The 12,039-nt window shown below is 39.3% G+C and overlaps 1 protein-coding gene across 3 annotated transcripts in view; it reads right to left on the bottom strand.

Annotated features, from left to right (window-relative positions):
• LOC122846762 (potassium/sodium hyperpolarization-activated cyclic nucleotide-gated channel 1) overlaps nucleotides 1–12,039 on the bottom strand; it is a 94,918-nt gene that overhangs the window by 11,684 nt on the left and 71,195 nt on the right. For all 3 annotated transcript variants that reach the window (XM_044143907.1, XM_044143908.1, XM_044143909.1), the window contains 3 exons: nucleotides 9,381–9,527; nucleotides 7,610–7,850; nucleotides 1,690–1,854 (listed from right to left, as the gene is read on the bottom strand). In XM_044143907.1, coding sequence (XP_043999842.1) covers nucleotides 1,690–1,854; nucleotides 7,610–7,850; nucleotides 9,381–9,527 — 553 coding nt within the window. The remainder of the gene's footprint in view (nucleotides 1–1,689; nucleotides 1,855–7,609; nucleotides 7,851–9,380; nucleotides 9,528–12,039) is intronic.

The following is a 12,039-nucleotide window of genomic DNA, read 5'->3' as shown; positions in this document are numbered from 1 at the left end:
TTTGATAGTGAATGATACCGACATGTCTTAAAAGGGTTTTGGTCGGAAACTGTTCTTGTAATTTCTGACGACCATTTTGCGTGTATTTACTGGTATCTTGACAATTTATCTCTAATGGTATGCTTAAGGGTGTGGGAGGGGGGGGGCTTCCTGTAAAATTGACTTTTTTGAGCTTTAAATCATCTTACAATGTTATGCCCTCACCCAAAACATACCTGGAGTGTTGCTTTGATTATTTCCTGCATGTCTGAGGAATCCTTGAATCTCCAGATCAGACAAAGTACCGCCTATTTACCAAAAGCTCTTCTTTGGAGCGGCAGTCACCAGTCAAGCTTCTGCCCCACAAAGAACTCCCACACTCAGCTCCTCCAGACTAGCGGCAGCAGCAATTATCAAACACCTGGTGGAACTGCACATCTGCTGAGCTCATCATGCAAACTAATACTCAGTCCAATAGTGGTTAACCGCATCATGGAGGAGCACTGCTGTCATAAGGTATTGAAAACAGAGTGTAGAAATGAGCAAGGTATCTATTTCAAGGCATCGAATTGCAAACTCAAATTTATTTTAAATTATGTTGGATGTATAAAACATTTTGAAAAGAATGGAAGGTAGCATATTTACTTGATTGTACTATAACATGGCACGCTGTGCCTGGAAAATGCATAATACAGCTCCTTTAAGTCTTGGGGGTTGGATGTTCTCTGTGCCATTAATCTACTCTTTAGCATTCTTGACAGATTCTATACTAGGTTGTAGATGGGATCCGGGCTGGGTCACTCTTAAACACTGATGTTACTTGATGCCATAATGAACATGTTGGTAAAATTAATTAAACTAAAAATCTGTCAGTGGTATTCATTTTAACCTTACCTGTGTATAGTAAACAAAGTTCAACTGTGTGCAATCTCAGTGCAGATGCAGCTGTGAAGACCTCAGGTGTTTGTTAAAGACCAGGAAACGGTCACTTTATCCAAGCGGGCCTCGGATAAGGTGGTGAAGGTAAAGGAAGGGTTACTTGAGTATGCTCCTTTCTGCTGGTCTATTACATAAAACCACAGTAAAATACATTGAAGTTTGTGGTTTAGACAAAATCTAGGAAAAAAACCCCCTAAGAACCAGCTATCAATACTTTTGCAAGGCACTGTGTGTTATACTGATGAGGAGCCTGCTTGACAGCTAACTGAGCTGCACCAGATGGTAACATTTCTCTTGTCCCTGATATTAATTTTGTAAGAAATCTGTAATTGGGTGGGGTGCTGCTCATACCCAGGAGTTTGGATGAGTGTACAGAGAGCCAGACACACATGCACGTGAGGTTAGCTTCCATCGACTCGGTGGCTTCCAGTGGGGGGGTCAACATCAAACCAAAGAAGTGGGCGACTAGACTCCCTCCCGGAAAGCGACATGCACCGCCTTCCAATTAATCCAACCACAAAATGCTACTTTTGCTCATTAGAAGGATTAAGACAGGTTACAACAGAACTGTCTTTTGTGTTATTTAAAAAAAAGAAAATAAACCAGACACAAGTAAAAGAAAAGGTAGCATACAGGTCATGCAGCACAAGATGGTACACACAATGCCTTTATGAGGAAATAAGGGCAATCGGAATCTGATAAGGACAAGACAACGAGGCATGATGACGGGCAACAGAACCAATCAGAAACTTGAGAAAAATTGGGTCTTACCAATGCGGTCCAAGCGGTCGATGGCTACAGTTTCAAAAGCACGTCGCATCATGGGGTACTCTTCTAGCACCTCATTGAAATGGTCAACAGAGAGGGAAAAGAGTCGACAGTAGGTGTCTGCACGTACGCTCGCCGTCCGTCTGCCCTTGGTGAGCAGACAGATCTCTGCACGACAGGGACACAGAGGTACAAAGAAAAACACATGAAGGGAACAGTAGCAGGGCTGGAGTGTACAGAAGATCATAAAGGAAATCATCCCTGTAATTACTGTACACATTATCATATAGATGAATCTGTGAGAACAAAGGGTTTGGGAGAAGGAGAGCTAATGTGAATGTAAATAAATTGAGAAGCTCATGAGCAGGACTGTCGCAGTCATTATGCTAAGACAATTCATCATCCTGTAGAGAGCCAATAATCCCATAATATAATACTGTAGTTAGCATTACTGTCAGGCTGCTAGGCACTGCATCAGTTTCTAAAATCTAAGGAGTAACTAAAGCCGGGGATGATTTTATTGCAACCTGTATTCCTGTCTCTGATGGAATGAAATACAAGAACGACAGCAGAACAATGCATCAGCAACATATCTATATTCCCCTTGTAGTCCCCATTAATCACTTTGATCACATTAGCACTGAGCAGCACAGTATATAAACACCCTAACTTCCTACCTCTATTAATGCAGAATCATTATATACAGTGCACATCCATTTGAAGAAAAGCATTGCTACTCGTATGTCCTACCAGATACCTGGTAGGACACCACTTGCATTGTTTACATACTTTGCAAGAACAGAGAAATTACTTCTATTTCCCTGTAAGTGATTTCCTTCTTTAATTGTAACCTGGTTTGGGAGTTCTTCCAGCTTCTTGTTAACATATTCAGGTGAGATCTTTTTTTTTTATTTCTCTGTTGTGTTCAGTAACCATTACATACAAATGTAGTAGGAGGGGCTTTAAAGGATTCCTTCAATTGAGCTTTTTTAAAGTATAAATGTCCTGACCAGAAAGAATCTTCTTGTGCCGTATGTGTTGACCTTGAATCTCATGCTCTGCCATGTACACTCTCCTCTGCATGCAGACTGCTTGACTGATGTGGAAATTATCCTTTCCCCATTTAGGTTCTTAATGTGTGAGGTTGAAGAAGAGTCAGTGAGTTTATTCCATAAATTCCATTTATTAAGAATAAAATGCAGCATCAGGTTAGAGCTAACACAGCAAAATAATTTCTAATTTCTTTTGTTGGCTTCTAAGCCACACCCTAAAGAGGGCATTCTTTAAAGGCTAAGTGACACACTTGAAGGAATATAAGTGTGTCCAAATTCCTTTTAGAATTATTTATTCCCAACAATACCTACTTGCAAGACAGTAGAGCTTGTCTTTTGAAGCCCTGTCCACATTACCTTACCACACACAATTTGAGTTTATAGAGACACACAGTGCATCTTTTGGAAACACTTTTTAAAGTGAGAATTTTCCAAAATTCTGACTAAGTGTATGTTTGAAGCTGATTATTACATAAAACAATGACACAAAAGCCAACAAGTCCACTCAAGCATTCCATAATAGAAACCAAAAATGCAGCAGTGTTCTTTTAAAAATCCATATTTATCCACTTTATCTTGACTACTTTTAATGAATATCAAATGTAAGCACAAAACCTTAACGACTAGGAGGAAAAGATAAACAGCGTCTCTATTAGAACTGATTACATTTATTCTAGTAAATCTTTAGCACCACACTGCTTTGAGTATGCTCAGGATCTTCACAATTTGAATTCTGAAAAAGTTATTGTCAATGTTTTTGCCTCGTACAAGTTGATATGTTGATTTGCTGGAACCTCATGGGAAGCGTACAGATAAAATGGAATTTGCTTAAAAATATCCAGAGAATCAAAACTGGAGTCTGAATGATTCTGCAAAGAATTTGATCACTTGGTGTCACTCAAAAGCTGTGTATAGAGTTTAGAAATTTAATTTCCAGATGGTCAGACAGTGATTACTACTAATAAACACAAATTATAAAGAAAAGTGATAGCGTTGTCATAGCAAAATATCTGGCTCTGTTCTGACTCAGCAGCAGACTGTACATCTGACATTCTTCATCTTAACACCAAACACATTGACATTATAAGCAAATGTAACAGGATTAGGTGTCTCACAAAAGGAAATAAAATTTTTTCACAATGAAACCCACGGAAAATGTGTTTCTACAAACACCAACATCCATGATACGGTAAACAGCATAACAGTAACTTAACATTTGCAGTGCCTGACTGAAGCAAAATACTTTTTTAAAAAAAATTAAACCGCCCCTTCATCCACTGTCCTGTATCTGTTATATCACTCTTTGACCTCCACTTACATTTGCACCTGTACACACAGTCTACCACTTTCCTTCACATGGCCAACGTTAACCTGTTACGGTGTAATTTTTCTATGCTCTGCCATGATAAATCATGGAAGCAGAGCATAGACTGTGCAAGATGTGCAAGCAACACTCTCTCAAGGTGTGAGTGTGTAGAAGGTGTTAGCACTGCTGTAATGGAAAAGCAGCCTTTACCGCAAGAGGCTCCTTAGTGAACCTGGCAAACACATAGAGGATGAGAGATGCTGATAGAAGAATGCATCATGTCACATGTGGTTTCAGACGTGTGGGAGACACAAGAGTCAAAACAAATACAGTCGATGGTTGGTCTCTATTTAAAGCAGCATGCTAAGCAACTAATAAGCTTACATGACACAACAATGGCAACATCCAGAGATAAATGTACCTGACACTAAGAATCCGATTAAAGTGGGCTAAACAGCAGTGGGTGTGTAGATAATAATGTTTTGTCTGATACCGATATAGACAAATGAAAGCCATAGCTTTCGCAAAGTTTGAATAAAGAAAAACCCATCAGCAATATTGGATTTCTTTCATTTACTTAGCCACTTCCTCGTACATCTAATGCCAAGGTTACATTTCATGTTTAGACAAGTACTGTCCCCCCAACAGTTTTGTCAATAATTTTAACAAGTAGGTTAAAGAACCTGTATACACCTTACAAAAAGTTACTGTTGCTTCTAAGAAAAACTTAGAATGTAGAAACTTAGAAAAACAAGATCTATTACCCACTTTTGCAATTTATTTGGCAGGCAAGTTCACTGCTTTAGCACCTTATACATATTCAACTACCTCTGTTTTTTTGTTGTTGTTTTTTGTTGTCCTGGCTTGCAATTCTGTGTTTGACATTGAGAGAATAGCAGCCCTGAAATAAATTTTAAAACTCTTCTGAAATATCATCCCAGTCACCTGGAGAACCTCAGGTGTTGCTGTGGGTTCGTGTACATCAGGGACCTGTTATCACTCCTCATGATGCTGCAGTTTGACACGTGTCTGTTGTGCTGTCACAAAGCATAACCACTGACTCCTGGAGCGTTGAGGATAATTTACCATCACGTCATGTGTCACATATACACTTGTGGCAACCAGCTTGCCTCCTGTGTGTGTGAGGAGGGTAAGTCTCGTATGACTAAGACTCTGAGGCCCGAAAGGGATTCTGGTCTGCTGTCTGTCTTGTTCTAGCATCATGCTGTATTATTTCTAAAGCCACACAATGGCTTCACTGCTGAGCTGTGTGATAGTAATATGTGATCCCATCCACTCTGGCCCTGAGGTGAATTTATTTCAGCATGCAGGTGTAGTAATGACCATGGCTGAAGGTGCTTTATGACCTACTGTCCTTCCAAATGTCCTGCTCATCATTATGCTATTAGTTTCCTACGGCTTTTTTTCTACAAGAGCAATGCCAGATGGTCCCCGACTCTCCCAAAGAGTTACCTAAGGCATCTAAGTATTCATACCCCTTTGGATCTTTTCGCAATTTGTCATGTTACAAAAAAAAAACTTAGATCTATTTTATGTGATACATCAACCGATCATCAGGGGTTTATTTTAAAACATAGGTGAAAAAACACCATCATAAACTGCAGGAGCATTCACAGCAGCTTTGCCTGGTCTGACTTAATCAAACTCTAGTTGATTTGCAGAGAAAGATTTGCAGGGAGGTATGAAAGTGCAATCAAACTCTGAAGCGACCAAAAAAACTCTGGTCCGCCTAAACCCTAAGTCTCAGTTCAGTTGAAGTGAACTCTGGTGGTTTCGAATGGAAATGTCGTGAGCGGATTGGAGACCGCTTCAGAAACCGAAAGCAAACTACAGAACAGGGCATTCTGGGTAAATACAACTTAATAAACACAAGAGTCTAATGTTAGTGGGAAAATATGTTGTAAGAAATCCTACAACAGCTAAAATCTGACATCACTCAACTTCTGTTTACGCTTTGCAAAGACGGAAGTCGTCTTCTTAAGTTATTGTGTCATTTCCTTCACTGGTTCTTGATGCAGAACCACCACAGGCGACGTGGGGTGAGCAGGGTTTCAAAATGTTTGACACATTGCAGTGTGAAAGCAATTCTGGAGAAGTAGCTGTCATAGCCCAGTTGAAAAAGAATCTGTTAAAATAACAAACATTAGCCTTGCACTCCACTAATCTGGACCTTATTGAAGAGCAGCAAGAAGGAAGCTTTTGCTGAAAGAAAGCCACAAGAAATCCTGTTGGCAGTTCATTACAATTCATGCCAGGGACCTAGGAGACTTGTAGAAGATGATACTCTGGGCAAATGAAACCAAAAATGAACATTTTGATTGTATGCATGATTTAAAAAAGATGGGGAATAAAAAAATATGGAGTCAAGGCTAAAGTAGAGGAAGCTTGAGCTTTTGCCAACAAGAATCAGCAGATGAAATGCGCCTCTAAATGTTAAGACGGTAGAGACACCCTAAAACACTTGCCGTCACAATTGTAGCTGAAGGTTGTTTGAAAAACTATTGATTCAGCGGAATTTAATACTAAAGTTCATCACACTTTTCAGATTGGTAGAATGATGTGTCCTTTCTTTTTACATTTATGCACATCTTCGAGTTATTTTATTGCATTAAATATGCATAAAGTACATCAAAAGTTACTAATAGCATAAACTAAAGATGGTCTTTATCTGACAAAAGTGTGGAGAAGGTGAAGAGGTGCAAATACTTTTCCAAGGCACAGTGTTTCCCTGTTTTGAGCAGAGGTGTAGAGACATTTGAAGGCAGTGTTGGACAGGAATAATGGACTTTGATGATTCGACAGGGAGACTCTTTGTTTTTGCCTCCTTTAGCCCGTCAACGAGTCACAGTGCATTCAACAGACACACCAAAGGGAAAGTATTCTTAGACTTACCCTCCTCCCATAGCAGGGGTGAGCTCAAGAGATAAAAAATGCAAGACAGTCTAAAATAGGAAACTTTGTTTTGCTTTCAAAAAGACACAGCAATGTCTGCATGTAGATTTTGTCAGAGTAAACAACCTGCAATAAAATTACAAGTGACATCTAAAAAAAAAAAAAAAAGAAATGTATGAAATCTGGAATGTCTTGTAGAGGATGAAAATTCGAGATAGCAAGGTGCTCTTGACTTCAAGAGTTTTTGCAAGCAGAAGAGTTTTCAGTTGCTCATGATAAATACATCCGGCAAGAACGAACAGAGGAGGCGAGGAGTTTTTGCATGCGAGGGTGAGTGTGGAGGAGGGACCTCTGTGTGTGTCCTAAGGGATGCCTGATCCGTGCCTTGGCCCACTCCAGCAACCAGATGAGAGATTATGTAAGCACCGAAGCTGACTAACGTCTGACACTGGTTATTGAGAATCTACAATGACTTCCAACAGCATCAAACACAAGCCTTAGTCGGCTTTTCTGTCTAAGCATGTTACATGTACATATATATGTATGACTCTGAGCAGGCTGACGCAATCATATAACTAGGGTTTGAACTTTTATCTTTTTTATGCGAGTGTGTAGAAAAGCCAGATAAAAAATATTCTCTTTTTTTTTTTACCTCCAAAGTAGGATCCATCAGTTAGTTTCATTTCCTTGTTGAACTTGGTGATGACACTCACGACGCCATGCTGAATAAAATACATCTTCTTCCCAACCGTGCCTTCCCTGATGATATAGTCATTAGGTTGAAAAACTTCAAACTTCAGCTTGCTCAGCATCCCCGTCACAAAGTTGGGGTCGGCATTGGCGAACAGAGGCATGGTGGCCACAAGCTTACGACAATTGAAGTTGACAATTTCCTGGCGGAGAAAAAAGAAAAAGGGATGTAAGAAATGGATACGCTCATGCCATAAATAATTCACTTATTTCCACCTGTACACAGGGAAAAGCAAGCAAGCAGATAGGTGGTCCGACACAAAACCCTCCAAAACCTTTCATCTCTGAACCGCTATCTGCAAACATAAATGAAATTGGACACACAGTGCTGATTTAGGCTTAATACTTCCCAAGCACTTCCCATATCTCTCATGAGAGGAAACTTTTTGGCACATAAATCAGATCCTGATGAGTTTGCCCTCTGGTGCCGGCTGTGAGCCATCTCGCTGGTCTCATCCTGTCCCCTCATACGCAGCAGGAGATTAGGAGCTTGTTGTCCGTTTGTACGTAGCATCTCTGTTGCTGTGCAGATGGAGGGCCGGGGCACTTGGCAACTGCAGTGCCGTGTTGTTGACCCCACATGAGCAATAACTCTCCTCCAGTGACAACGGGACATAAACAAAAAGATAACCAATCTCTGCAATGTTTTGCTGGCTTCATGAGTGCAACAGAGCAGAATCCTAGTGAAGCCTCAGATGTGTTTGTCAGCAAAAGCTATGGAGTTCTGACCTCGATTACGCACCAGAATTAATGAATTAGACAGAAAATAGTTCTCACAGTGGGCCAGCATTCATGTCTGGGAAGGAATCTTTGGCTTTGCCTTTTTGAAGATTTGTCAAATGGCAGTCAGCAGGAATACGATTTGGAAGTTATGCAGCAGAGTGGAAACAGTATGGCTGTTTGCGATTACAAACCAGAGAAGATGTTTTTCTTGTATTTACCGTTTAAAAGGTCATAATGTCCAAAAGCAAACAAATTTATGCAGGCCTGTGATTTGTATGCTTTGCATCTATATCCATCCAATATAGATGGATATAGATCTATCCATCTATATTGCAGAAACAAAATGCAAGAATGTGATTTTAGCAAATTAATGTTAAAAAATAACATTTATTTCTGCACTAAATTGACAAATTGCAACAACAGATTGAGCATGTTTTTCTTCATTTGTTTATTTATTATTTAACTAAATATTCAAAACTAGCAAAATTCTAAAAGTGTGACAACCATGCTCAATCCATCAATGTTATAAACAATAAACACCATTTACAATCCATTCATGTTTTAGGGTATTATATTATAAAATAAAATTTATTTGTTTAGATCATTTGGCAGTCTATGCAAGATTTTCCTCTTTGCACATACCGAACTACCCCTGCAAAACATCTTGTCTTAACACTTGAGTCTTAAGAGCTCAGACATAAACTAGCTCATCGCTACACACACATCTTTCAGCCTAAGACTCATTTAATTTTTAGTTCAAAATTAAACATTCAAAGTTCACCCTAGAGAATTTTTTTTTCTTGCAAATGTGAGACCAGCTGTCAGAAACACCTTTCCCTGTATTTTTTTAAACTATTCTAAAATACTATTTAAATTTTCCATCAAACAGGAAATGATATGGGGTCAAAGTTTGAATTCACTCGTGTGTTTCATCAGTGAAGCCGTCTCACCTCTTTGAGTGGGTCGTTGAGTTCACTCAGGATGTTGTCCTCATCAAAAATCTTGCCTTGGTAGCGGTGCTCATAGTAGTCATGGATTTTCTGCCTCATGTCTGCTGGAAGCTTGTGGAAAGACATGTATTGCTCCACTTGCTTATACTAGAAAAGAATTAAAAAAAAGACACATGCTTCAGTTCATACAGCTTTTACAATCCTTTTATTTGGCAGAATGCTGTTAAGGAGTGCATGTCAAAAAAAAAAAATCATTTTAAAGTGCGATCTGAATCACAAGCAAAGTTGCAAATAGCATTGTGGTCCCACAGTGAATTTTTGTGTCCCTGTAACGGGGACAAGTCGTGCGCTCACTGAGTCACAGGTTGTGTGTGTGGAGGTACAGCCACAAAGAGAGAGATGTAGGTGGTGAAGGAAAGCAGGAACAAAAACAGGCCGAGGGCCATGTCTGACCAAGGTAGCAGCTCAGATAACCTCACCTAACTTAACCTAGCCTAGCGCAAATGACCAAACAAGGCTCTACAACAAATAAAACAAACTGAAAACTGAATTTTCAGACTAATTTGATCAAATATTATGTCAAACATTTCTATTGTAAGGACAATCGCAGGACTATGGACAACTTAAATGGGGTCCTAAAACATTTCTTTTAAAGGAAAGTCGTCTTTTGCTGTAGGTAGAAAGTGTATTTTGTATTTCAATCTTAGGTTCTTATGATGTGTTCGACCTTCTCAGTACTCTATTTCCTGTCTGTATTTTAGTCAATGAGTTCTTCGCCGTCATTCTAAAGAAAAGATTAAATAATGCATACTGAACATTTTCTCTTCAATTTTCTTCCTGAGGTTCAGCAGCCACACAATCCTCTCAGGAGCTACATAGCAATATGAAACATAATGTACCCAACGCATAAAAAGAATGAAAATGATCATTTTTAAAACAACTCATGTACAAGTTAATACTTGAGATCTGTTCAAGGGAAACAAAGATTTGATTCAGTTATGAAAAATGGCCATTAGATTGCAAATAACTTTTTCATTATCCACATTAACCCAGGGTTGGTGTGTCACTGTGTGTCTGCGTCACACATCAGACCGTGAAGGACAAGAATATTAAACAGACTCAGTGATAGATCTGTGCAAACAGCTTCCATAACCAGGCTTTCCAAAACGGTCTTGTTGTTTTTCAGAGTAACTACTGGTTTTAGAAGATCAAATTTGATAATCAGTTTGACTAATTTATAAGACAAATGCAGATAAGGCAGCAGATAACTTATTAATTTGGTGACTTCTGAACTAACCTTTGGGGGTGTCAGAGTGAAGGGGTAGGACGACAAACACAAGTTAAACATTTCAGATTTTTATTTACATGAGGAAATGCGACAAGTTTATATATATATATATATAAATAGTCATCAAAAATGTGTTTTGTTTTTTTTTATTAATCTCAAATATGACGTGAAATCAAAATTTTATTTGTCGCCGTTAGGACAGCTATAGGTTTCTTCAAATGTAATACAATTCTTTGTAAGAAGTAAAGAGCAAGGAGGCTGTTTTTGAGACTAGGAGCAAATCAAGTAATTTCACAAAACCAGTAGAAAAACCTACATAAAAGTTCACAACAAAACAAAAAACACTCTTTTGACAAAAAAAGAAGAAGCTGTAAAATGTTCCTTGGAGAGCACTGGAAAAAGCCAGGCAAGCACTGCAAAAAATGGGATAACAATATTAGCATATTGCAAAATACAAGAGAAACTTTCAATCCTCCCCTTTCTTGCCTTTTTTCAATTATTAAATCTGTGAAAAAGTTATCATTCAAGCCTCGGAAAATCAAAAGGAGAAGAAATAAGGGAAAGCCGAAGATGCAGACGAAACTATCTATTTTGATCAGTTTCGCAACAGATTTGTGACAGACACAATCTTCCCATCCAGTCCGCAGCCCAGACAGCTGAAAATAAACAACCTCTCTCACACTCCCCTGGGTAATCATAGCAGAGCAGTGGGGAAGAGCAGACAGCAGCTGAGGTTGGTAGCTCAGGCCAGTGGCAAGCTCTTTGACCGGTGCGGGCAACCGGCCCCACAAAATGAATTTTGTCAGCGAGAGAGAAGACACTTGAGTCACAATGCCCCCCTTTATTGATTCCCTCTCCCAGCTGCAGAAAGGTGATAAGGGGCCAGGGTTTTGTTTGTGGGAAATTGATTTATTTTGAGTTCACACAGTTGATGCTGGAGAGTGTCCACTGTGACTCAAGCAGGCCATTTTGACTCAGTTAGTCAAGGTGGGGCACAGAGTGAGGTGAAAGTGCAGAACTCGGAGGACTATCAACATGGCCTGCTGCTTAACATAGTACTTTCAGTAAACATAAATGGGAAATCAACTGATGACCACAATGAGATGATTTTTAACTTGGTCAGCTTTTACTGGGCAGAAACTGATGAGCAGCAAGCACCACTAGATCAAGCACTACATTCTTCATAGTAGGGGTTGTTACTGAGCAAAAAAAAGATTTGGTGAGCTATTTTCAGTATCAGCTATGAGTCTGCAGTTCATTCAGACTGCAAGAGAGAATGAGAAAAGGCTTCACTTTCAACAGATAACAGGACAGATGAGCATATTGCACCAAAATTGCTTTGCGTTATCCTTTTGCTTTGCAACCTCCGTT

This window comes from Gambusia affinis, linkage group LG17, assembly GCF_019740435.1.
Source record: "Gambusia affinis linkage group LG17, SWU_Gaff_1.0, whole genome shotgun sequence".
NCBI lineage: Eukaryota > Metazoa > Chordata > Actinopteri > Cyprinodontiformes > Poeciliidae > Gambusia > Gambusia affinis.
The sequence above is the reverse complement of the archived record's forward strand: the minus strand, read 5'-3'. Positions and strand labels throughout refer to the sequence as shown.